Genomic DNA, 27,011 nt, shown 5'->3' on the forward strand with positions numbered 1-27,011 from the left:
CACCTGACATCTGAGACATCTCTTCAGGCACTAAGCCTCTTATCCTGCCCCCAAAGCAAAGGCATGACCTATACAAGAGGAGTTTGCTTGAGGATAGCTGCAATTTTAATTGTGATTCAGAGAGTGGTCCAGGAAAGCAGAGTCAAATGCTATGTTTGTCTACCATCTCACTGATCTTGTACTGTGTATCCTCAGAGACTGTGGGGAAGTGACACAGCCTGTGACAATTATGTTGAATCGTGCAACTGCTTTTCAGAATCTTGTTCTGATGCAAAGTGGTCACAGTGACATCTCTGCAAGGCTGGAATCATGAGTGGCCATAATGATTACTGCATTTCTGTGTGTGTGTGTGTATGTGTGTGTGTGTGTGTCTATTTTCAAACTATGATTTAATATTTAAATACTCCTACTGCCATTTTTGTAAGTGACTAAAAGACACATATGAAGAAATCTTAGGATTTAGCAACAGTGTTGGGCAATCTGCCTTGTCTCATGATAGTCCTCCTTTTTCTCATGATTTATGTAGCATGGAACATATTTGTTCAACATGAAGGGTTTTCATTGCTCAAAGTTATTGTTTACAGCTTTTCTTGTTAAAGCAATGAATCACCAGTAAAGTAACGTACCGGATTTGGTGGAATTTCTTGGAATACCTTGGAATTTCGTTAGGAGGCACCAGTGGAGCACTGAGCATATTAAACCAATGTGTAGAGGGTAGAAATTAGGTCCCAGATATTTTATCTGGAAATAAAAATAGCTTAAAAGTTTGGAGATGATGGAGTTAGAAACCAATTCTGGAATTCACCAATGCCTCCAGGCTAAAAGAGACCTTGTAAATACAAAATGGAATTTTTAGCATTCATTTCTTCATTCCTTCACTTTCTCGTTTATTTAGTTTCTTTCTGTATCCCCAAGTAGAGCAGGAGCCCCTGAGGTCAGGGAAATGACTGCTTGTCACAGTGTCTGGTTCATGTCAGGGACCCAGTAAGCAGGTGGATGGCCAGAGGGTCTGTTTCCAGCCAGGAGCTGGGAGAAGACCAAGGGAGGCTGCATGGAGCATGGAACCCGTCCTGACTGTGGGCCTCCCGGGATCCAAACCTGCTCTAGTCCTTGCTGGAATTCCTCAATTACCTGAGCTGCGGCTTCCTCAACGGTGACAGGACAGAATGACGTGTCTAATTCTTGACAGTATGCACATTGCAGGTACGATTTTAAAACAGAACTTAGAACATGGTAAGAATTTAATCGACACTTCTATTATGAGCTGAGTCTCAGATTCATCATAAACAGGGTAATTGACCACCAAGGTACAGTAAGAATTAGTCTCCATGTGTGTGTCTACACATTTAACTCAGTTACCTTTTGCTTAAAAGAGTAAACAGAGCCGGGCATGGTGGCACATGCCTGTAATCCCAGCGGCTTGAGAGGTTGAGGCAGGAGGATCACAAGTTCAAAGCCAGCCTCAGCAAAAGCAAGGGCTAAGCAACTCTGTGAGACCCTGTCTCTAAATAAAATATAGCACAGGGCTGGGATGAGTGCCCCTGAACTCAATCCCCAGTACCAAATAATGGGAAGTGGCCCCAGCATTCATTTGAACGCTCTTCTCCTTCCCTCATAGGCTGCTTGGTCACTTAGTCATTCAGTGCTGTGTTTTGTGCTCAAACTTCATTCACAGCCCAGCTCCCTCAGGGCAGGAAGGACCGTGTCCTTCTCGCCTCTCTCTTCCACACCCAGCACAGCCAGCATACGCTCGGCTATGTGAGCAGATGCCCTCACCCACAACCCCCAAAACATGATGATGTCACAATAAAAGTCAAGGGGAGACTAGATAAAAAAAAAAGTCACATGAATTGTTTCCAAGACCTTCTATCCTAAAGCACACTTGTTTTTCAAAATCAGAAGATGGATGGTTGGAGTCCTTTTGGGGAGAGATCCCCCAAGGATAGGTAGTTGAAGTTTTGGGGAAATGGAATTTGGAAGAAATGACCTAAGTATTTTTATTATGAAGCGATTTATCCTAAGCAGTATATAGTGGCTGCTGGGAGTGGTGGCACATACCTATAGTCCCCACTAAGGAGTCTGAGAGGAGGATCCCTTGAGCCCAGGGATTTGAGGCCAGCCTGGGCAGCACAGCAAGACCTTATCTCCAAACAATAAAAATACACAGTAGAGATGCCAGCATTCTGCATCCCCCCCACCCCATGGGCAAAATAAAAACGTAACGACTTCCTCTGTATTCAGAAACCCAAGTTCTGGCTGAATCTGGTTCTTTCAAAATGCAGGACTGAGCAAAACTGGCTTCTGAGCTGAAGGAGCTGGCACAGACCAGGGCCCCAGGCCCCATCCTCTGATCCGTCCCAACAGCTCCAAGCTCTGCTCTGAGCCTCGTTACACGTGGATTTTGCACTATACTGACAATATGTATTTCTTAGTCCATTTCACAAAGAGAGAGAAAGGCTTCCTGATAATCTTGAGAAAACAAGGAGACAAATTAAGAACCAGATAAAAACATAAAGGTGAGTGGCCTGAGGTGACTGTTCCTTGGGGGACAGAACACATCGATGGCCTGATCACCTTATGTCCCGGGAACCACCTGATGTCCTACAATCCCGAGGTGTCAGTGGGAGGTTGCCTGGTCATGAGGGTGCTCAGCCGCTGTTCTAACAGGCGGCGAGGGACAGGGCCCATTTTAGTAAAGATCCGACAAGTTGTTTACTGTTGCTGAGCTTTGGTTTTCTCCTCTGTGAAGCCAGGAGAACTCCTTACAGACAAGAATGAAATGGAGAAAAGCTGAGACTTTCTGACCAGAGGAAGCACATATCTGCTTATTTAACAAAAACCTCTTCTTGTGTGTTTGACACTGGGCTAGCCCTGAAAATCCAAAAGTAGGTGGTCACTAGTTTGGGGGAAGGATGCACAAAGTGCCAGGCATTGCGGGAGCTGCATGTGCTACCCCTGCCAGGAGGCCCTGCTCCCTTCCACGTGGGGATGGGGCCGGGCACCCGGGAAGGGCTCTGTAGGAGTGGGAAAGATGTGATCTCCGTCAGGGCACTTGCTGTCAGTGGATTTGATTGTGCAGAAAGGACATAACAGTTCACCTGTCACAGCTCCACGGATGCCTCTGGACCCCTGCTGCATGGGGTGGGGGGGCAGCGTGAGCCCCAGTCATGGTTGAGTGACACTTGAGTCAAGCCGGGCCAACTAGTTTCCTCCCCTAAGAGGCACAAAGAGCCGATTGGTTTCAGTTCCAGAGCTAAATGGTCAGGCTAGCTGGCCCAAGGGCTACCATTCCATGCTTCAGTGTCATGAGCAATAAACATGAGGAAGGCATGTCCCTTGACATGAAGTGACAAAGGGGGCATTTCACCTCTGTGGCCCTCCCCTGGAGAAGAACCCTACACAAACCACAGCCCAGGGAACTCCTACTAAACCCCTGGTCAGTGCTGCTCAGGAAAGTCAACAGGCGAGGAAAGTCCGAGAGACTGGCCACCCAGAGGGGCAAGAAGACACGAGGCTAGATGTCAAGGGTGTCCTGGAAGGGCCCCTGAGTTGTGTTTGGAGGTGAGGAGTCCCCAGAAGCTCATTGTGAGGCCATGCGGGAAGGTTCGGAGAAAGGATTGGGTTCTGAGAGCCTTAACTGAAGGTGGGTGGGTTGTGGCTGGAGGAGGGCATGGGATGTGACTGTGGGGTATATTTGTACCTGGCGACTCTCTCTCTCTGCCTCCTGATCATCAGGTGAGCTGTTGAGCTCGGCCACACTCTTCCGCCATGGTGTTCTGCCACCTGGAGCCTGAGGAATGGAGCCAGCTGTATATGGACTAAGACCTCTGAAACTCTGAGCCTTGAATAAACTTCCCTCCTCTACAGTTGTGCTGTTGGGTCCTTAGTCACAGCAGCAAAAAGGCTGACTAACACCCTGGGATAGGAAGAGCAGCGAAGCCCCCAAGTCTCAGCTTAGTGAGCAGCAGTGAGCAGCAGTGCTCCGCTGCCAGCATCAGCTGTGACAATGGTACCACAGTGACACATGGATGACAGGGACATGAAGGGCGGGGCATGTGTTTGGGATGCTCTGTACACTTGTTGCAACTGTCTTAAATCGATCTTAGATTAAAAGTTTAGATATAATAGAAAGTTATATTAAAATCTGTTTATAATTTTTTCTAAATGTACCGTAAAAAGCGAGCTTTGCTCATGGGTGGACTTCGCACGTACTTTCCTGTAATAAAAATAAAATTTTAAAAAAGACGTTTCCCTCTGACTTTAGATTGAAAAGCTCTACCTTCTCCACGCCCTATTCACCAACTGCTGGGCATCTGAAATGTGGTAGGTGTGCCTGAAATAGGCCTTGAGGGAGAACTATATCCTGGAGTCTCAGAATGGGGAAGAAATGCTAAAGGTCTGGTTATTCCTTTTATAAAAACGGCGATATTTGGATAGATTGGGCTATATGGGGTGCATTATTAAAATTAGTCTCCCTGTTTCTTCCTACTCTTTGAATGTGGCTACTAGAAATTTGAAGTGACGTCTGTGGCTGATAGTTCTGCTTCTCCTGGACTGGGATGCTTTAAAGCAAAAATCCCAGGGGCGAATGAGAGTGGAGGGCCCTGGGTATCAAGATGTGCAATCCCTTCACCGGAAGATTCATCCCCACGCTTGATGTCACACACGACCTCTCAGGTAGAGGAAAGGGACACAAGCCACTGCAAAGTTACAAATTTATTGGTCTGGAAATAAATACAAATATCTCATTAAGAAAGTCCTCTGGAAAGACTTGGACAATAGTTTCTGGTCTGCATTCAGCCACTCTTGCCTGGATCCCTGCACGAGGTCAGGGAAGCCTCCACGTGGCCAGGTGGCAGGTAAACTGAGTCACTGCCTCTCAAGCACCGTGATGGCAGGACTACTTCCTTCTGCCAGCCCAAGGGACCTGGACATCACCAAGGCCCAGCGGCTGATTCTCAATATTCGATTCACTCTGATCAAACTTCCTATAAGAAAATCCACGGTTAGCCAAAATGAAAATCAAAAGGCAGTAGTTCAGGAACTGGACAGCTGTGCTGACGCTGCTCAGAAGAGTCTGTGGCACTGCCCCATTCAGCAGAAGGAGGTTACAGGGGCGGGGAGAGGGGTGGCAGCAGACGCAAGGAAACTCCCGGGGAATGTGTATTCCAGAACCCTCGGTTTTCCCAGCCCACTCCCCACATGAAATCCCATCCCCAACAAGAGCAAAGAGTTCATCTGGAGACCAGTCATGACCCTAGGTCAGAGACATCCAGCTTTCAAGTTCGGATCAACCCCCGAAGTCAACGATTGGAGGCTGGACTTAATCACAGATTCCTGGGAAACAGTCTGGGATCCACAGAAATCACCAGGGCACTGGATCCCAGCACAACCACCAGAATCCCTTAACTTCTAGTCATCGGGGCCCCTCCCGCCCCCCTCCCCACCCTGGAGACCCATCACGGCCAGGGACAGCTGACCGAACGTCTCCCTCCACTCCAGAGCATGAGCTACAAATCTAAAAGATGTTCCCCATGAACAAAAAGAATCACTCAGTCACGTAGGTGGGTGGGAGGCAGGGGCTGCTGGGGAGGCAGACGGCAGGGGTAAAGCCTCTGCCTCCGACATGTGCCAACGAGCACTCACCCCAAGCTGTTTTATAAATACAGCGGGGTCTGTGGCCGGCTTTCCTGGTATGTTAAAAGGAGACCAGGGCAACAGGCTCCCGTGCCTCAAAAGCTTATATCTGCACCCACAGTAAAAGCTGACTTCTTCAAGTGAATTACATGGATTTATTTTTCTTAATGTTCAGCCTCCACCTAAATTCCACCTCTTTTTCTACCTTCCTGTTTTGCCTATGTAAAAGAAGTAGCCACACTCCACCTCGTCAGAAATGGGTGGCTTCTAGGACTTGGGCCAGTCTCTCTGCTGCAGTTGGAGAGGAAGCAGGAAGTAGGTGGGCTGGGGACACACCTGGTGGTGGAACCTGGAAGCCGCTCAGCTGCTCAGCCGGAGCTGGATTGCAAAGTGTTTGCTGCTGGTTTTTGTTTTGGGCAGCTGGGTGTCTCTGAGGGCGGGTTAAAGCGTGGCAGCCAGGCCACTAGTTAATGAAAACAGGACACAAAGATGCCTCCTTCTGTAGGTCCCCCACTGCCCACCCTTATCAAAGAGGCACCCTAGACAGACCCAACCTGTCGTCACCAGAGCTCACTCTTACAAAATAAGCTTTGGATTAATACCAAGTTAGTGCAGGGTGCAGGCAGAGGCGGGAGGGGCTGGAGGGGAGCCGCTACAGAGACCAGAGTCCAGGGCGCGGGCACAGCCGCCTAGCAGGACACCTCCATGGATTTGGGGCCCGCGCTGTTCCCAGTGGCACCCGAGTTGGGGGTGATGTCCAGGTGGGCTCCTTCGCTGGTGTGGGAGCGGCTGCGGGCGCCCTCACTGGTGTGGGAGCGGCTGCGGGCGCCCTCGCTGGTGTGGGAGCGGCTGCGGGTGCCCTCCAGGGAGGTGACGCTGGAGCCGGATGCGGTGCGGGACCTCATCAGACGGGTCATGCTGGCAGAGGGCACTGGGAAGACAGAAGACAGCAAGTTAGGGGATGGAGACCTCTACAGAGGGACCAGATGGAGCCCTGGGGATCAGCCTGGCTGAGTCCTCTTCCCGTCCCATCTTAATCCTCTGGGCTGTCCAGCCACTGGCACCTGATGTCTCTGTCTCCATCAGAGGGGGGCAGTGAGGTCCAGATGGAAAAGGACTTGCAGCCATCACATGGCAAGGGAGCTGAACCCAGGTGTCAGCTGAATCCCCATTCTGTACCTGCTCAGCAGTGTTGTCACCCTGGGAGTGTCCCATTCTGAGCCTCCCTGTCCCCATTTCTAAGGTGGTCCCTCCATGTCAGCAGTCAGGAGGGAGGACACAGAGGCCAAAGGTAATCCCTGCACCTCAGTGGGGGACAAGGCTACACAGCAAGGTCTGGGCAGAGCTGCTTGCAAGCTTCCAGGGACAAGCGACGGCACTGCCCACTCTCTGAGAGCTTCTCCAAGACTTAAAATGCCCTCGTCCACAGCAGGTGCCTGACAGGGTGGAAAGACAACAGAACAACCCTCCCCACCTGTATGGGCCCACGGAGCATTGTCCCCAATTCATGTCCACTTGGAACCTCAGAATGTGATCTTACTGGAAATAAGATCTTTGCAGAAATAATTAGTTAAAATGAGTCCTTCTAGATTAGAATGATCCCTAACCCGGTGGTTGGTGTCCTTACTAAAAAAAAAAAAAAAAAAAAAAAAAAAAAAAAAAAAGACAGAAGCAAGGGACAGGGCCAGAGTAGATGGAGCCGGAGACTGGGATGCTAGCGTTCACACCACAGGAGGCCCAGGGGCTGGGCTAGGCAGAGGCAAGGACGGGTCTTTCCCAAAGTCTTTGGAGGGAGCCTGGCCCTGCCAGTACTTCAGCCTCAGACTTTTAGCCTCCCAAACTGGTAGAGAATACTTTTGTGTGGTTTTAGGTATCTCAGTTTGTGGGGATTTGTGGGGGCAGCCCTGTGAAACTAACACCCCATCCAATGGAAACTGCATGGTGGAGGTCGCGTGTGGACAGTGGAGGCCAGCAGCTATGAATGTGTGTGTGGGGGGGCACCTTCATTCCATGGGCATGCAGGCTGGCTCTCTATGGCAGACACACATAGAATTCATCCTTGCTGTACTGAATTCCTTCCTCAAAGAGTGAATTTTGAATCCGGAAGGGATCGGAGTTAACCCCTGACCCGTGGCTCCCATGTTTTCCCTGAATCTACTTCTCCACCCCAAATCCGGAAGGCTAGCTGACTCCCCGGGGCTATGGCACCATCCAGTGACCCAGGTTTGCCAAGGTTAGTGCTGCTGGCCCACCACACACTAGGCTCTCAGTGAAAGGTGGCTTTCTTCCTCTTGGCCAGAGCCTGGGATTGTAGCTCTTCCTCCTGTTTTCTCCAAGACCCGCAGGGTGCTTTGGCCGGGAGAAGCTGAACTTGGGAATAAAGCTGGAGTAGAAGCTGGCTTGGGGGAAATAGAAACAAAACCTTCCTTTCTCCCTGGAATACATGTTCAGAACAGAAATCCAAGCCCCACGGCAGGTTCCAGGCAAGCCAGCCTGGTTCACACCACTCCCTGCCAGGCCAAGGGAGCCGAGGGGCAGGTGGGCAGGACAGGACATGAGTCCTGCCCCATGCATGCAAATCAGGCTCCCTCCTCTCCACCATGCTAGAAACCAGCCGTGGCCTAGACCCATCTGGAGACCACGCTGGTTTACCAATATACTATTTTACTCTTTTAAAAGGAAGAACAGTTTAAGGAAAAAATGAAAGACTGGAATTTCAGTCTTCCTGGTTAGGAAAAGCACATGAATTGTAATTCCAAGCTATAGGCAAGAAAAAGAGAGAGGACCCTGTTGACGTGCCCACTAGTACTGACCATCTCTGCTGCTGAGCTGGAGAGTTTAAACTGGCCATTGTAAGTGCTGGTCAAGGCCTGGCATTTCTAAAAAAAGGGCCTTATGTGTCTAACAAACTGTAGCCATAAAGCAAGAAGGAGCGAGACTTTGAATTAAGCTTCCATCTGTCTTTCCTTTCCCAAATCTAATGATTAGGCAAAGACATTCCATCTCAGCTCTAAGCAACTTCATCACCCACATAGACAGTATTGGTTTACAAAGGGTGCCCTGCCACTGCTTGCTTAATCTCTCCAAGCCTCAGTCTGTGCACTTATAAACGGAGGTCAAGAATCCCTTGTAGGATTACTGTGATGCTTAAATGAGAAAAATAAAGGCTATATTCATCTTTCTCACTACCACTACCACCAGTTCTCCACCTTCATCCTCATCACCACAATGGGTAGACTCTTAGGCAAGTACGTAATCAAAATGCAAAAGATGTTCATCACTTTGCTCTTCATCATGTTCTTGGTGTTTACAGGCACAACCCTCATCTAACCCTAAAATATCCCTATGAAAGAACTGCCACCTTTTCAACAAGCCACCTGCAGTCACAGGCTGCATAATGACGTTCTGATCAACTAAGGCCATCCATGGATGGACACAATGGTGGTCCCTTAAGATTATGTGCTTAGTGATGTCATAGCCCTCTGGCTTTGGATAAGCAGCTGTCTGATGTTTGCCCAGTGACAAATCTGACCACGATGCATTTCTCAGGACGCCTCCTGCCGTTCAGCCTTGCGTGACTGTAAATATGTCTTTCTCTGCCCTGCCCAGTGTTCAAAGAGCTGAAGCCGGACAAGGTGATACAGAAGTCTCATCCAAACCTGGCCAGCGCACAGCCTCTCCCACCCCACCCCTGCCCCTGCCCCTGCCCCTCCACGCTGGGGACGCCACACTCACTGTATCCCATGCCCTGCACGAAGTACTTGAAGGCCTCGGCGAGCTTGGCTGGCTGTGAGAGAGAAGAGACAGAGCAGTCAGTGGCTGGAGGGACAGGTCGTGAATGGCCACCTGCCTGCTGTCACCTTCATGCAGGAGCCTGGCCTCAGCCACCATGTGTTCAGGGGACAAACCACAGAAGTAAAGGAAAAACTAGGGATAATTTTGGCCAGCAAAGAGCAGTTCCAATTCTTTTCCTAGTTGAGTTATATGACCTGTCTGGCCAGCTTCTTCTATAAGGTGTGGGTGGCATGCCCACCTACGGCCTCTGTGGGACCACGCTGGACAGTGCTGTGCCCAGCATCAGGACCGAGCTGCAGCAGCGTCCCATGACTCACTGTGCTCGGGGACCTGTGGTATCAGCTCACTTACTCTGACATCTCAGGAGGGTAGTGCTACTGTAGGACGTGTCCCAAGCCACAACTAGTACAAGGTGGGTCCTGCAGATGGACCCTGAGATCTCCAACCCCAGAACCCATGTCCTCAAGGCAGCTCACGGTCAGTAGCAGGAAGGAAGGATGGATGGAGAATGGGCTGAGGAATAGTGGATAGATGGGTAAAAAAATGGATGGACGGAAGGAAGGAAGGATGGACAGACTATGGATAGAGGGTAGATAAAAGCAAAACAGGATTGATGGAAGAAAGGAAGGAGGAGAGAGAGATGGACGATAAAAATGAAAACAAGAAAGGGTGGAAAGAACTGGATGCACAGTGGCTGGATGGACATCTGAACTGGGATGGGAAGGGAAGGCTGAGGCCGAGCTCGGTTCACAGCTCCTCAGATGCCTGGTTCTGACGTAGGAGGTGAAAGCTCTAGGTCAGGGCAGGTGCGCAGGCTCCAGCTAACCCAACCCTGAGACCCTGCCTGCGTCTGCTCCTCCTCTCTCCTCTGCATCAGTGACAGGTCCCTGCCCCAGTCCCCACACCTCCACCAGCTCCTGTCGCCAACCTACAAAGACCCAAATGACATTGGGCTATGCAAAAATTGCCCTCTGGGATTTGAGTGACAATGGGGAAAAGGGGCAGTTGTATTAGAGTAGCACACAGGGGACCTCTGTGTCTAAGATGGGAGATATGCACACATGTGCCATTTGGTGTCCAGTCCTCTGACCCTCTGCTCTGGGCTTGGGCTCCCTGGGAAGCCTGCGATCTCGGGGACAGGCACACAGATTCTGACCCACGACCACCAGGCTGTGGGCCCCTGGCACGCCCGCACCCCTCAGGGCTTGCAGGGGAATCAGGGAGACCTCGAGCATAAATCAGCATGTTACAGACAGACAATAGCACGTCCATGGACCGTCACCCAGCGGCATAGTAGGTAGTGAGGGACCAGGGTTAACAGGGTCACCCAGGGAAGTGAACTCGGCCAGGGAGTGGTGACCTTCAACACAAAGCCAGGTGGCACTCACCTGGGAGATCTGAGGGAGGCCGCCACAGTCCGCCATCTGGAAGGGAGAGAAGCTGGTTAGTGCCAATACCTCACCTAGGCAACCTGTGCTCTGTGAGCCAGAGCCACACAGGCACCCAGTGCCCACTGTCCACAGGGGTGACTATGGGTGGCACGCACCACTACCCACCAGGCAGGACTGCTGCCCACCCCAGGCCTGCCCTCCCAGCAGCCAGCTGTGCCCCCTTGGCAACATGACTGGCGGCTCAGGAGGTGCCAGGCCTGAGGATGGGCCTGGAGCTCACATCACTCGTCCCCAGACATAGGAGGTCCCAGTGCCCCACCAGGAGGCAGAGCCTGGCCCAAAGAGAGTTCCAGGAGTCTGCTAGACTGGGCCAGAGTCTGTAAGGGGTCACTGCAAACGGCCCGTGGGCACACGCCCCTGCAGATGGCTCAGAAGGCTTCATGTCCCCCGGCCGGCCACCCTTCAGAAACGCTCTTGACTTCCAACTGAATCACCAAGCCTAAAGCCACCGCCACATTCACAAGGCCATTTTAGGTCCCTGTGAATCCCTGAGGTGGCTGAGCAGGGCTGGGTCTCCAGGGAGCAGTGTGGGAGCTGGAGGAAGATGAGGCTGCTAAGAGGTGACGGCCGGGAGGCTGAGGCCATCCTGGGCCCGGGATCCTCGAGGCTACCTTTTGAGCGCCACCTGCAATGCCCCTTCACCTGGGCAGCTCGCAGCTCTGTGAGAATTCAGGTAGAACTAGGCTGGGGCAACTCTGCAGAGCAGGTGCACAGTGGAGGGATCTTTCTAGAACCACGCTGAGGTGGTTCTGCTCCTGCATCCACCATCAGATCAGCCTCCTGCTGTCACTCAGGCCACCTGTCCTTTGTTGTGGGTTGAACTGTGTCCCCCAAAGTACCCTGAGTGGGGCCTCGCTTGCCTATGCGATGAAGCCAAGCTGAGGTCATGCTGGATCAAGGTGGCCCTACAGACCACAGTCCTTAAAAGAAGGGGGGATCCGGATGCACATCAGGGCCACCCAGCCATATGATGATGGAGGTAACTGAGACCCGAGCGCGCAGGCCGAGGAAGGCCAGGGACTGCCAGGGACTGCAGAGACCACCAGGCCCCACAGAGCCTCAGACAGGGCGGAGCTACCCACACCCTGATGTCGGCCTGCCAGCCTCCACAACAGGGAGGAAATGAGAATCTGATGTTCTAAGCCACCTGGTTCATGGAACTTGGTCACAGCAGTCCCCAGAGCACAGCATATGAAGACTGGCTGAGCGACTGCCAATCTTGCAACTTCCTTTTGAGGGGATCTTGAAGGAAAATATATACAAAGAGCCCAGCGCAGGAACCAGACCTTCCCATTCTACCTTGAAAGACTGGTGCGAGGGACAGTGGCCTCCAGCAGCCACCTTCATGTCCTTCCCCCTCCAGGTCCCTCCCGGTCACCTGCCCTCCACAGGTACACCCAGGTCGGGGATGCCCCGCAGGAAGGAGCCTGCTCTTGTGCTGTCCCCAGGTGAGGCTGCCACAGACAGGCAGCTTTGGCTGTGCAGGCAGCTGACCTCCAGGATGCCAGGGCATGGCAGGGGTGCCACAGGCCCTGACCCAGCTCCAAGAGGCAGGTGTGCTCAAGGGCTCCTGGAGGCAGCCTTGCCCTTCCTTGGCCTTGGGGACATGTCCTCAAAGGACAGGCAGAGCCCTGGGGAGCATCCTGCCCCAACCTGGGGAGCACAGAGACCCCTCCAGGACATTCCCAGCTCAACCCTCCCTGTGCCCACAACCTGCAGCCGCAGAGGTGGATCCAGATTTACTCATCTCTGCAGCCTCAGGCCACCCACCAGCGCCCACAGAGGTCTGTAAGTCATCCATCAAGCCCTGACTTCTGTGGGTTCTGGCACCACTTTGCCCCAACCAGGCCCAGCCCCACTTTGCTGAGCCCCTGGGAGTTTCTCAGGAGGAAACAATGCAAAGCCCACTGTTCCCCGTACCTTGAGGAGGGTGGTCTTCGTGGGATCCAGTTTTGAGTTGCACTCCACCTGGGTGACGGGGAAGAACTTGGTCAGATTCTACCTGACGCCAAAGTCAAAGCCCTCCTCCTTCCCTGTGCTCTATGCCAACACCAGAGGCTCCTCCGTGTCCCTCGTGCAAAAGAATGAATGTGGGCTTCGGGGCTAAACAGATGTGGTTTAAATCCCAACCCTGCCATTGCTAGCCGTGTGGCCTCAGGCAAGTAGTTGAACTTCTCGAGCCTCCATTAATGGGGACAGCATCTTCTTTCAAAGAGCTGTTATGAAGACTAGGCAGAAAACAGAAGACGCTCTAGAAACATCTGCTAAATGAACGGCCATGATTAACTAGCCACTATCGGGGATTCTACGGTCTTCACATCCCAGTCCTTGTTCTTCATATTAAATCACATCTACCAAGATGATTCCTGTCTTCCCTTTGTCAGTGGCCCTCTGAAAAGTGGCAACCAAAATTAAGCAATATACCTATATTCAAAATTCCTAAAGAAGAACCATCAACCCCCTTCATGTGAACAATTTATCTCTATTGATACATCCTGTGATTCTCTTCAGTGAGTCACACAAGAAACTCATGGTTCATTAGAGACGCCCAGGTCTTTACTACATTCCGTAGCTTGCTGCCTAAGACATGTCACCAATCTAGGACTATGACCCATCTCACCCAAGCCTCTCAGCTCCCAAATGTGGGAAGCATATAGTTCGAGTCCTCTCTGTCTCCACAGCACCGAGGTGAGTATTAAGGGGCAAAAGGAGCCAGAAAGCTCTGCCTAAGCCCGATCCCCTGCCACTCTCCCCGCCAGACAACGGGCAACAGTCCAGGTGGGAGGAGCCACCTGACTCCAGAGGAGGGGCGTCCCGTGGCCAGGAAGCCAACGTGTTCTGCACACCCATGAAAACAAGCCCGTGGGTGGGGACCCCAGAGAGGAGCCAAGGAGAAAGGCCAGGGCTGGGCTCCCTGCCCAGAGGCCAGGTGACATTTAAACCATCCCCTGCACTGACAGCGGCCAAGAGGTAGGGGCGGCGGGGAGACTGCCCACAGCATCACCAGACGGAGACCCCCGATGACCGGCAGAAACCAGGGGCTGATTGCCACATACCACAGCGTCCACGGCAGGAGAGTTGTCCCCGACCACCAGCAAAGCAGGGCACCTGAGGTCAGGAGAGAAAAAAGGAGTGAGCACAGGTCACACTCCCAGGCCTCCTGGCCGGGCCAGGACTCTAAGGAAGCCTCCAGCATCTTGGCTCTTCGACATCACTCTCCCCAGTCTCCATTCTGCTCTAGTAAAATGGGTGAGTAGTCCTTACACCTCAGTCTAAATTTCAACCAGAGAAGGTCTGTGGCCTGGAGTTCCTATTTAAAGTGCCCTCTCCTCCATGCAGGCCTGATGGCACACACCTGTGATCCCAGTGGCACAGGAGGATGGTGAGTTCAAAGCCAGCCTCAAGCAGTTTAGTGAGGTCTTAGCAACTCAGTGAGACCCTGTCTCTAAATAAAATAAAAAATAGGGCTGGAGGTGTGTTTTAGTGATTGAGTGCCCCTGAGTTTAATCCCAGTACCTCCCCAAAAATAAAATAAAAAGTGCCCTCTCCTCAGGGAAGGATGCACATGGCCAGTAATCAAGACAGAGATAAGAACCGTGTGAAGGACGAAGGTAGTGACCTGTGTCTAGTGCCCCAGGGTCAGACCCCATGGTGCATCTGGGGGGCACAGAGACACTGGCACCATGGGTAGGACCTCAGCCAGCTGTGTCCACCTCCTCCTAGACGTGCAGGCTCTCTCAGGGTACTCTGTGCCGTTGGTCACTCCCAGCCACCAACATGGTGGCTCAACAAAGGGCGTTCAGAGAGTGACTGGCATTCCTCCTTAGAGACCACCTTTGTTGAGCCCCCCACCCTCCAGAGCTGACGCAGCCCCCACAGAGAGAGCTCAGCCCCTGGGCAGGACACATGGGGGCCCATGGCCTGCAGTGTGCACCCCAAGGGTGGGAGTCCTGCCAGGCTCTGCAACAGGCCCTAGAGCAGCCACAAGCAAGACACAGGCAGTGGGTGCCACCTGCAAGGGTGGGGAGGGGCCACTCACTGAAGGGTGACGGTGTGGGTTCCTGGCATGGGCCGCTCAATCTCCAGGTCCCGGCGGCTACGGACAGGAAAGACATCGTTAGCATCAGCAGACCCGACCCTGGAGAAGCCCTGCTCCCACTGGGCCAAGCCCTGGGGGCCCCACTACTGGCCTTCTGGACACACCCACACCAAGACCTGCATGGGGTCATGTGGCTGTCAGGACACCACCGCCTCTTGGTGCGCACAGAAGCAGTTAAGGGGAACTCAGGGCTCCTACATTCCCAACAGAACCCACCTCATTTTGTCCCACATTACTGTTTTTTAATAGCACCACAAATCATGCCCTCCATTACCAAGGGACCCTATCTCCCTGTGCCCCTGGTCAGAGTCCCCACCTGACAAATGGACCAGCCTCCCCATGGTCCCCAGCCTCCACTCATAACCTGGGTCCTGTCTCACCAACCAACCCTGAGGTCTCTACGTGGTGGCCGATGATCTCTGAAAACCCAGACTTGCTCTTTCTGCTCCCTGTGGCAAAGTCTCCAGTGGCTTCTCAGTGGTGTGAGGTCCACACGGCCAGCTCAGCACCCAGAAGCCTCCCTGATTCCTCCCACCAGCCTGTGCTTCGCTGCTCTCTCTGTTCAGCTCCCAGGGCCCCTTCCTGAAGGTCAGCCACATGGACCTTCCACTGGTATGCGGTGGCATCTTCCTGGACAAGGGACGCTCCCTTGGGACAAAATGTCTGGGTCAGAGGCTCAGACCCTCACCAAGCTTTCACACCTGGTGTCCTTACCAGGAGGCCCTGCCCTGTTAACTAGGAGCTCAGACCCAGGGCCGGCACCCTCTGGGAACTCCAAGCCTCCTCTGCCCCCCTGGTTCCCAGCCTGTGGCAGGGGCTGAGGCAGGCGCGGTACCTGTTGTAGGCATTGATGAACAGGTGCAGGTTGCCGGGGTTCATGTCGTTCAGGATGTGCTGGCGGTAGGTGTGGACCACCTCCACATTGCTGTGCATTTCCTCCTGCGTTTGGAGAGAGGGAAACAGGCTCAAGGCGCTGCAGCCTGGGCGGGGCACGGCTCTGCCTCCTCCAGGTTATTCAGGCACAAAGTGAATCCAGGAGACCTGGTGGAGCCCAAGGAGGGCCTGAGGAATGCAGTGGGCAGCACTGGGTTGTGAGGACCACAGGCAGCAAGGGGACCAGCCCTGGAAGGCACAGCACAGCCCAGGACCCCCTGGCTGGGGAGTCTTAACTTGAAGGCAGGCCCCTGGGCAGAGAGCTTGGTAACACCAATGTCCCTCTTTTGGGCAAATCCTTTAACCTGTCTGGGCCTCAGGTGCCTCAAAAGTGTGTGTTTGGAGGCGGGGGGAGCTGCCTACCTCACCAGGCATAAGACCCCAGCAAAGGGTGCACAAAGTCCTTTGCAAACCAGCCAATCTGATGCAAATGTCAGCAATTACTTTTCTCCTGGAGGGAGTTAAAGTTTTTGTACTTCAAAAATCAAAACCATCTCCTGCACTAGGAAGTCACTGGAAAGAGGGGGAGTCTTGTTCCCAGCCGACAGCCGAACACGGCAGAGGTCTGCTGAGGCCTCGCTCGCTGGCTGCTTTCTGAACGGGAACATGATTTGGGACAAACAGGCCATGTGCTGCTTGGTTTCTAGTATGTACAGTGACAGGCGCTGTGGTTGTCATGAAAGGATCTGATGTGACCAGTGGCAACCAGAGCAGGGCAGAAGAAGAAAGAAAACCAGCAACAAGCCCCGGCTGCTGAGAGTGGTTCACAGTCACTGGAGCAGGAAGGAGGCCAAGAGGCTATTAAAAGAAAAATCAGGAAATGGTTCCAGGAATCGAGCTGGGATCTCTGATGCAGTCAGATGGGTGGCAAGGGGAACAGGAGACTCCACGGCCCGACCTCCCGGGCTCCAAGCTCCTGGTACAGTCAGGATGGACGCCCGGGCTGCATCTCTCACCTTACCTTCAGGGAACCAGAGATGCTGGCTGGGAATTAAGAATTCCTAACATGCTCAGGGCAGAGGAAAGGCCTCTCCAACTGGGGTGAACCACAGAGGAAAAAGACGGCTGTAGCGTGCCAAAGAGCGGCCCCCAAAGACGTCCACATCCCCCAGTACTTGCGGGCATTACTTAGGAAAAGGGTCTTTGCAGATGTAATTAACTAAAGGATCATCCCAAATCCATGGCCAGTGTCCTCAGCAGAGGACAGAGAGGGAGAGTTGAGCCAGGCAGAGTCCTCCTGGGCCATGTGCAGATGGAGGCAGGGATCAGAGTGAGCAGACACAGCAAGAAGGGGACCCCTGGAAGCCAGGAGAAGTGAGGAAGCTCCCCAGGGTCTGTGGAGGGTCAGCAGCCCACCAACGCTGAGTTTCAGCCTCCATCTCTGCACCGGGAGAGGGTGCGCTTCTGTTTCTGGAAGTCCCTTGGGATGCAGCAGCCACAGGGAACTGGACACGATGGCCAAACCTGGTGGACACGCCTCACCAACCCCCAGGCAGGACATCTTCTGTTGCCCTGGACTCGGGAGGGCACCAGACAGTCACATGCACTAGCCCAGGACAGACAGTGGTGTGGAAGCCACAGACAGGAAACAGACAGGTCACCTCGAGGCTGGGAGACCAAGGGTTTCCCCAGACCCTGGATTTGCACCCGAGCACACAGCACAGCACCCCAGGCTGCCAGCCCTGGCGACGGCGAGAGAGGTAGAGCCCGAGGCAGAGGCCAGGCTGATCACTGCCTGCCACGGGCCTGGCTCTGCCCTCAGTGAGCCAACTCTGCAAACAGTAGCCCATCTCAGAGCCAGGCAAGAACACAGGTGCCCAGCAAGGGCAGGATCACAAGAATGGACATTGGAGACAGACTCATGGGTTCCAGTCCTCACCACAGTGCTCCACCACAGGCTGTAGGACCTTACATAAGTCACTCAACCTCTCTGGTCTCGCTTTTCCTCGTCCACAGACTGGGAATGGAACAGTATTGATCCCAGAGATCACAGAGCTCCAGAGCAGATTTGTGAGCCAACACTTGCAAAGCCCTTAGGGCCAAGCCCGGCACCCAGCTAACCCAGGACAAGTTTGCTGTGGACTTTATCTGTAATAACCCCAAACAGAGAAGAGCCCTAAGATCCATAAACAAGTGAACAGAAAAGAAACTGTTCCATCCAAAGGAATGCCACTCATACCGAGACAGAAGGAGGCACGGACGCTCCAACGGCGTGGGTGGATTTCTAACTAATCACCAGAGTGAGAGAGGCAGACCAGGGAAAGGAGCACGCGCTGTGTGGCACCCTTCCCACAAGTCCAGGGACACAAACTGCCCTGGGGAGACAGAAGCAGAGCAGTGCTGCCTGGGAGGGGTCACCAAGGGCACGAGGAAGCGTCCCGGGGAGACGGAGATGTTCATTATCTTGATTTCGGTGATGGTTTGACAGGTGTTCGCACACACCAAGTTTGTAAAACAAAATACGTGCTGATTACCGTCCTTCAGAAGAGGTTTGTAAAAGGCCTGTGTTTAAAGAGGGAAAGAAGGGCCCAGGAGAGAGCTGGTGAACGCCACAGGGTCACCCGTCCGCCAGGCCACGCCACTCACCTTCCCAAAGAGGTGGGACACAACCATGTCTGGCAGGGCTTGGGTCCATCCAGAGATCTGCAGAGAATAAAAGCAGGTGTGTAAGAAACCAGGGGTCCACCGCAGTGAGGAGGTCAGCAGAACCCCACTGCCCAGGGGAGAGCGGCATTGCCGGGTCCCCAGCCTTTGGGTCTTGAGGACACCCCTCCTAGAGTTTGGAAGGGGGATGGTCCCCAGAGGCCCATGTGTCAAGGTTTGGGCCCCCACATGGTGCTGCGAGGAGGTGGTGTGGCCTTCAGAAGGTGGGGTCTAGTGGAAGGTACTCAGGCCACTGGGGTCATGCCCTAGAAGGTGACGATGGGACCCTGGTCTCTTCCTCCCTTTTATCTGTTGCCTCCTGGACACAAGGCAAGCGGCTTTCCTTGGCCACAGGCTCCCCACCATAGTGTGCTGCTCGCCACAGGTCCCGATCAGGAACTGAGGCCCCCAAAGCCGGGACCTGAGAGCAGACAGTCTGTGGCCGGACGGAGTGGCCGAGCCTCCCCCCATTCCCTGCCTCAGAGCCCCGGGCTCGGCGTGCACAGAAGTGGGGTCTGACTAGGACCCAGCCGGCTCCGAGCTTCCCCTGCTCCAAAAGCTCCCCAAGTTCTCAGCAAAGAAGCCCCTGCGCCCCTCTTCTGGACACACACTGAGCCTCCTGGGCCACACCCCAGGATCCGCTTAGCCCCGACTGTCCCTCCTGTGTCACGCTCTGGCTCTCTTCCTCATGTCAGTTTCCTTTCTCTGAACTGACTGAGGTCACCGACGACCCTTCCTCTCTCCCCTCAGCAACAGGCTGTGCATATGGCAGGAGCTCCGTGAATGCCAGCTTACACCAGGCACTCCATAAATGCTATGTGTACTGTAGGGGCTCTGTAAATACTGAGCATGGAGAACAGGCTCCGTGAAGGTGCTGACTTCAGCAGCAGCAGGGACTGATGGAGGGAGGAGCTCTTGCCCTAGGGTCCCGGCTGGCCTCTGCTGTCACCTCCCCATGATGTGGTGCTGTGCATCACAAGACCGGCCAGGGCTACGGGAGGCAGTCGGCACCTGGCCTGACACGCAGGCCAGACCCAGGCCGCCGCACCCAGGTCGCAGCTCCCCAGGGCTGGGGCTGAACGGGAGGGCAAGGTGCACAGAGCAAGGCCACAGTGTGCCTCCGGCTCCAGTGGGCCGTGTCCCCAGCCTCCACGCCTGGCTCACAACAGCTGTTCAGAAGCCAAACTGGCCAGCCAGAATGTCACTTCCTCTGCTGGAAAATCTAATAAAAACCAGGGCATGGGCCACACTCCTGCAAGTCACGTCACCCAGGATGTAGGGCAGGGCTTGAGGGAGAAATGCACAGGACAGCAGAGGACTGGGGGGGTGGGGACCGCGCAACCCCCGAGCCCTGTCCCCACAGCCACCCCAAACTTGGCAAAAACATGCTTTCACGAGACGCTGGGTCACCCCAGCCTGACGGCTTTGTGCTAATTCATTCAGAACTATCCCTCCCTCCTTGGCAGACACTGGGGCCTTTATGGGAAAGAAAGGAAGGAAAAAAAAACAACAATCATCATTTTTAAAAGATAAACAGGGAACCTCAGGACAGCAGCCAGGGCAGGGCTCCCGGAGACAGCTCAAGCCACTTGGCCTGCAGGCAGCTGTCCTGTGGCTCAGGCCTGACTGTGCCCCACTCTGGCCCAGAAGCCCCAGCCCCAGGGATGGTCAGGCCCAGGGACCTCGGTGTCCAAGTAATTATACCCAGTCCCAGATCTGCCGCTAGCTTGTGTGACCTAGACCTTTACTTGACCACTCAGACCCCAGTTTTCTCTTCTGTGAAAGGTTAGGAGAACCCCACCATGAGCGTGAGGGGAGGTGAGACAGTCGACTACAGGAGGGCACGGCAGGTCCCAACTCGGGTGAGCCAACCACCGTGGTGAACCTGGGGCACAGCCACGGCTCCCAGACACGTCAGGAATGGAACCCAGGAGTTCCGTAACCACTGAGCGACATTCCCAGCCCCCTCTACTACTTTTTCTCTTTTGAAACAGGGTGTCACTAAGATGCTGAGGCTGGTCTGGAACTTGTCATCCTCCTGCCTCGGCCTCCTGAATCACTGCGATCACAGGCACGTGCCGCGGCACCCAGCGATACATGGATTCTTAAGAAGCTTTTGTCTTGTTCGTCTCAGGAAGATGGTTCATCAAGATGTTCAACAGTTGAGAGAAGCCGAGCATGTGACAGGAGCCCAGCAAATACTTAGGAATTGAGCCATGCTTATGGAGCTGGCTGGGGGACCCCTGTCCCTGTGGCACCCCTGGCTTAGACAGCACGGTCCGCTTGAGTCTTCTGAGGAACAAAGAGCAGGGCTCGTGTTTGCCATTCTGAGCACAGCGAGGAAAGCTGCGCCAGGCTGAGGCTGTGTGGCCCTGTCCCTCTGCATCTTGGCCCCCACCAGCCCTACCCTGGCCCCCAGCCTCACCTTGGAGGCCGCCCAGTCCATCCAGCCTTCCGCACAAGGGTTCACGTTGATCAGGACGAGGCCCTCCACCATCTCGGGGTTGTTCAGCTGCAATTAGAGACACGAGGTGAGTCAGACAGCCCAGCAGTCTGAAATACAAGGAACCTGGGGTCAGACGGACACTTGAGAGGAGCACCCAGGAAAGGGCCAGTGGGGGGGCACCAGGACAGACCGCTGCTCTCCATCCTCCACCAGCCACTGCCCAGGCAAAACTAGACCAGGCCTTCGAGAGAGCAGAAGGAGGAAGCTGCAGGAGGAGGCCAGCCCTGCACTGGGCAGCCTGGGATGGTCCCTGCGGCTCGCTGGCCTCAGTCCCAGCTGTTGGAGGGGTCAGCAACCTACCCAGCACACAGATCAGGCAGGCAGGGAGACATCTGCAACTCGATTACTCCTGGGACACACGTATATACACAGGAGCCACTTGAGACCTCTTATTAACCGGCTCCGAGCCAAGATGGCCAGACATCTGCGTTCGGGCCACATCCCCAACCTCCTGCAAACCACAGCCAGTATCAGGCATCAAAACACCTACGACTGAATAAAGTGGGTACATGCCATCCTCAAAAAACTGTTGGATGATGATACAAAGGGCTCAGGTCCTGCTGCCACGGGAGAATGGGGCACAACTCGGGAGGGGGCCGTCCTGGGCACGAAGGCATGCGCCCTGGACGGAAGAGCGTGCCCAGCGCATTGTTTCAGCAAAGGAAATACAATGAAATAAAAGCCACGGGTCTGTGCGCGAGAACACACGTCACCCGCACACGAGGGCTGGGCAGCCCTGTCCCAGGGCTCCCTTGGGGACAGGAAGTACAGTGCATTTATTTTTCCCTTTTAGTCTTTTCAGTGCTTTTCCAAATGCCTCTCTTAAATCTTGAGTGAATTTTATTCAAATGTAATATCTTCAATGCCAAGACTCACCGCAAAGCGGGTCAGGATGTAGGCGCCCGCTCCTGTGCCCATCCCGATGACGCTCTTCAGCCTGCAGGCGGGAGGGACGGGTCAGGTCTCAGGAGGAAAGAGTGACGGAGCCTCAGCACCACCACACAGTCCCCTTGTCCCTAAGAGCCCCCTCTCCTCGGTGTCTGTTCAGTGCAGTGAGGGCACCCTGACGGCCTCAAGTTTAAGACTCCACGGAGACCAGCAGCCTAGACCTGCCCCTGCCTCTGTTCTGGGTGGCCGCTGAGGCTCCCAGAGAGGCCTGGCATCCACAGGAAGGCCACAAAGGTGCCGCTTCCTCCCTCTCCTGAGCTTCATTTTGGATTCTAAAATTTGGAATGAAAGCAAATTGGACCAGAACCAGGAGATATTATCAGCCTAACTTGAAAGGCTCAAGCGGGAAAGAAGGGAGCACTGGCAAAATAAGAGTCTGCACAGAGACACTGAGGTCAGGCAGCCCCATTCCAGAACGTTCCATGGAAGAGACTAGGTAGAGGAACAGCAGGCAAGGGCAGGATGGGGGGTGGGGCTGCCATTAGTGCCATAACTGCTCAAGAAGAAAGGCTCAGGTCCTGCAAGGCCGAGGAGGGTGTCAGGAAGAGCGGGCTGCACCCGGGGTGCCTGCCTGGCCTCTTCTTTAAACTCCTAACTGCACTTCAGAGGCCAGGCCAGGTCAAGGCCAGGGAAGAAGAGGAGGCTGGGCCAGCCTCCTCTGCAAACTGTGGAGGAGGTGACCTCTCGCTCTTACCCGAACTGCTGAAGGACCCCAGGAAGCATCTCGGCCAGTTGATCCATAGAGGGGTACATGTACCTGGGGGAGACGTGGAAGGCAGGAGGTGAGAGCCGGACGCAGCTATGGGCTCACCCCACTCACCCACCTTGGAGCAGGCCCCACCCGGCTTCCCCAGGCTCGCTACCCCAGCCAGAGTCCCTCCTTTCATTTTGTCAGGATGACTTTTTATGAACTGCTTCCTCTGTCCCGGGTCCTGTGGGAGAGTCCCACACAACACACAGCTCACTAACCCCAAAAGACTCTACGAGGCTGCTGCTGTGGAGACTATAAACGTCACTGAGTGTGACAGGCCCCTTGGCCTCCCAAGACCAGTGGACGGTTGGCCACAAACAGCTATCTCTGGCTTTGGAAGGAAGCGTCGGTGTGGGCTGGACGGCCACAGCCTCCGTCTCTGGGAGCAGGAACTGGGACAGGCACTGCTGAGTTCTATCAACACAGGCCGGACACACGCCCAGCTCTCAGGAGGCCACAGGAGACCATGTGAGCTGGGCAGACATGGCCCAGCCCAGGACCCAGCTGGTGAGTCAGCGGAAACCAGCAGGCATGACGCATGGCCGGGCTACAAAGGGAACCCGAGGGCTGAGAGGGGACACGGAGATAGGAAGACCCACTCTGCTCTGGTGGGCAGGAGGGGCTTCTAGGGGAAGTGGCCTGAGGGCCCTGGGAGCCTGGAGAGTGTCAGAGATGCTGTCTAGGAGGGGCCGGCGTGTGCAGACGTCCTGCCACGGCCAGGAAGACTGGACGTGTAACCCCAGTGAACCCAGGCGAGCCTGAGGAGAGGGGCGCAAAGACATCCGGCCCCTTCCAAGTGCCACAGCTCAGCATGGGCCCGAAGCTCCCTGAGGGACCTGGGGAAGCCGCCTCCTCCTGCAGGGGCTTCTGCTCCCTCCCTGCTCCCAGGTCTGGTGCAGCAGGGGGACAATGGGATCCTGTGAGGGCATGGACTTCAGGGCCAGGAGCCAGCAGGCGTCCCCACCCTGCATGGCTGACTCAGCACCCAGAGGGCCTGGCAGACCCCACGCCCAGGCTCCAGGAACAAGCCAGGTCCCTCCCACACTGGGCCCCACCCACTCACTCTGGAGTCAACCTAGTGATCTCAGGGAAACCACCCTCCATGATGGTCTCCAGATCCCCGGAACCAAGTCCCTGGAGGTGGGCACACTCCTAGGACCTCCCAGGGGAGCTGGGAGCCTCTGCTTTACCAAGTCTTTCCAACAGTTGGCCCCACCTAAGCGGCCTGTCTTCTAGTTGACAGTTAACTGTGTCCCTTTGTTTCAAAAGATTTTTATCTCTGATCCTACCACAAGGAGTGGGTGTCCCTTCCCTTCCTCTCTGTTAAAGGTTGATAATTAAGAACTCTGGCCACTAAGGAGAAAGGACATCTGCCGGTAAATGCCAAGAAGGCCTTTCTAGAAGCCTGGAAGCCAAGGAACCCCCCCCCCCCCCGACATACACCAGGTGCTATTTGGGGGCCAACAAGCCTGGGCATGGCTGCACCAGGGGACCTCAGGAGGGCTGGGCAGGGCCAGCGCCCTGGAACAAGGCAGTCACATGTGCCAAGGACGTAGGTCTCAGCAGACCCCCTCACCCCAGCTACGTGACCTTGAGCCAGGTGGCTAACCCTCCAGGCCTCTCTTTCTACGTGTCGAAAACAGAGCTCACAACACCAGGCAGAGACCACTGGCCAGAAAGATGCAGGGCAAAGGACATTTATAAGTAACAAGTTGAAGCCTGGCCCAAGGAGGCGCTGCATCGGGATCACTGCCTACCCTCTGTCTTCTCAGCTTTCTAGGTCTTCCTCCCCCTTGACCAGTTGGTCCTGTCAAACTGACTCCCAGGTAGGTCCCACGCAGGGTGAACCCACCTGGCACGAAGCCAGCCCAGCCAGAAACAGGGGTCAGGGTTTAATGGGCACAGTGTGGGGTGGCTAAAGAGTCCTAGAGACAGACCATGGATGGACCGCGGCACAATGTCTGCCCTGTACTAGATGCCACCAAACTGTCACCTTAAAAATTGTTAAAATGGTCAATTTTATGATATAGGTCTATATAGCCACAAAAATGGTTAAAATAGTAAATATTATATTTTATCATGATTAAAAGTTTTTAAAGCCAGCTCGACACTCCCACCCCCAGACTCCACCCCACACAGACCCCTGGTCTCACCCCACGGGGAAGGAGGGAGCACCATCCTGCTGGCCAGGGGCGTCCACGTGGCAGACAGCAAAGTGCTGGGTGATCTCCTGCATGTCCTCGTAGTTGAAGAGGGGGTTGTAGCAGGTTTTGTCTGGAGAACATGCCGGGAAGGGGGAATGGGAAGGAAGTTAGGGGAGGGAACAGTCAGGTGGCAGAGGGCAAAGCACATCTGTTCTGCTACTTTCACTCATACTCAGCAAGGGGACGGAGGACGGGGACATTCCCTGCCCCACTCTGCCCTCCTCTAGGGATAAAGACAAGAGTAAGTCACAGGCAGGGAGCCGGCACGGGGTGGGGACGGTCAATGAGCTCCGCTGTTCATGCAGCGGTGAATATTAAGCTCCTGCTGGTGCTGGGAGGGGCTCTCCGTCTGGCTCCTGCCCCTCCACGGCCATGGCCTCATGTCCACCCTACTCCCTTTCTCTCTGGGTCTTCTAGGCCCTCAGCTCTGGGGACTGAGCAGGACACACACCATCTTCAGACAAGGAGAAGCACAATGGATAAAGCATGGACCCTCCACTTAAATGGCCTAGGGCGAGGCTGCCAACTGCCCTGGTCCTGAAGCAAAGATGGCCAGCAAACCTTTTCCTGCAGGGCACACGCTGGACTACATTTCCCAGGGTCCCTTGTAACCACAGGCTGCCATGTGACTGGGTTCTGGCCAACTGCATGCAATGCTCACAGTTTCCTCTCCACATCTGCCGCTCAGACCTCTGAGTTTCTCTCTCTTCTCTCTTTCACCTGCTGGGTCACAGGAGCCAGCAGGAGCTGCTGAGGACCCAGGGGGTGGCAGAGCTACTAGTTAAAAGGGCCCCACGTCCCTGAGTCAACGCACGGGACATGTTTCACGGAATGCCTCAACTGTGACGGAGTGAGGAGACAGGCCCATTCTGGGGGCCTCTTGCTACAGCGTTCAGCCTGCCCTAACCCTGGGCTAAGCAGGGGAGCAGCAGATCTGACACAAGTGCGCTGCCTTCTCAGAGACCAATGAAACAAGGTGAGGTCTCCAAAAGGACCTGGCGTGGGACCTGGTACGTGATGGACACGAGGGACAGATGGGGAAGTACAGGGAACGTGAAGGGCAACCTGGCTTCCAGCAGCTGACCTCATCCCCGCCCCGAAGGCTCACAAGCTGTAGGAAAAGGTGGAAAGGAGGCAGTTCTCCACCCCCAAAGAGCACCCTCCTGCACACTCCAGCTCAGATGGCGCCTTCTGACTCACCGCAGAAACTCACCCCTGTTCCAAATCAGGTAACAGGGGCTAGCTCCTATTTTACCCCTCTATGAAAAATTGGCCACCCACACGGTAACACTATCTGGTCATGTAAAGAATTCAAGGTCTAAGCCTTCAGAGCAGCACTGTCCACCACAGCCCAAAGCAGAAAGGGCCCCGTGTCCAACAACTGGAGGGCAGAGAAACCAATGTGGCACGTCCATTCAGTGGAACATTACCCAGCAATAAAAGAATGAAGCCCTGATACAGGCAGCAGAGGGCCCCTGTGCTCCTGTATGAGGACAGTGCCAAGCCCCACCAGAGTGCATGCAGGGCTTCCCAGTGTAAACAGTTCCAAGAAGTCCCCCAAGAGGAAACAGCCAGCTGCAGCCCTTCCTGGGGGACCAGATGGCCAGTGACCACTCAACCAGGGAACCGGGATCCTCGGAACTTACGGTTCATGCCAATGTCGTGGTATGTGAGGATGACGGGCCGGTTTCCCTTGGGGGTTCCACACAGCGTGACGTGCAGGGAGCCATGTAACGTCTCGATGTCCTGCTCCTGAGGAGAGACAGCAGACAGAGGCCGGTCACGTGGGGTCAGGGAGCCAGCGTGCCTCCCACTGTGTCGGAGGAGGCTCTGAGCACCCCTCTCCTGTGGCCCCAGAGCCTTGAGTTTCAGGCAGCAGATTTTTCTGGCTAGAAACCACACCCAGAGAAGAGAGAGGGAGGGAGGAAGGGGAGGAGAGCTCCAGGTGGAGGCACAGGAAGGAGTCCGGTGCCCACCGTTGTTAACTGCACAAAAGGCAGGGGAAGGGCCGTCCCGTGGCCTTCTCTGCAATGGACTTTGTTTT

At 54.6% G+C, this 27,011-nt stretch overlaps 1 protein-coding gene across 2 annotated transcripts in view; it reads right to left on the reverse strand.

The window, feature by feature from the left end:
* Positions 1-4,698: 4,698 nt before the first annotated feature.
* The window catches only part of NDRG1 (N-myc downstream regulated 1), a 51,788-nt gene continuing 29,475 nt past the window's right edge, over positions 4,699-27,011 (reverse strand). For both annotated transcript variants that reach the window (XM_081266323.1, XM_081266322.1), the window contains exons 4-16: positions 26,614-26,719; positions 24,917-25,037; positions 22,707-22,769; positions 21,941-22,001; positions 20,984-21,070; positions 18,502-18,558; positions 15,818-15,921; positions 14,923-14,979; positions 13,940-13,991; positions 12,804-12,851; positions 10,821-10,856; positions 9,373-9,424; positions 4,699-6,568 (exon numbers count right to left, since the gene is read on the reverse strand). In XM_081266323.1, coding sequence (XP_081122449.1) covers positions 6,327-6,568; positions 9,373-9,424; positions 10,821-10,856; positions 12,804-12,851; positions 13,940-13,991; positions 14,923-14,979; positions 15,818-15,921; positions 18,502-18,558; positions 20,984-21,070; positions 21,941-22,001; positions 22,707-22,769; positions 24,917-25,037; positions 26,614-26,719 — 1,086 coding nt within the window. In that variant the 3' untranslated portion in view covers positions 4,699-6,326. The remainder of the gene's footprint in view (positions 6,569-9,372; positions 9,425-10,820; positions 10,857-12,803; positions 12,852-13,939; positions 13,992-14,922; positions 14,980-15,817; positions 15,922-18,501; positions 18,559-20,983; positions 21,071-21,940; positions 22,002-22,706; positions 22,770-24,916; positions 25,038-26,613; positions 26,720-27,011) is intronic.

This window comes from Spermophilus citellus (genome assembly GCF_964194105.1).
Source record: "Spermophilus citellus genome assembly, chromosome: 14".
Lineage (NCBI taxonomy): Eukaryota > Metazoa > Chordata > Mammalia > Rodentia > Sciuridae > Spermophilus > Spermophilus citellus.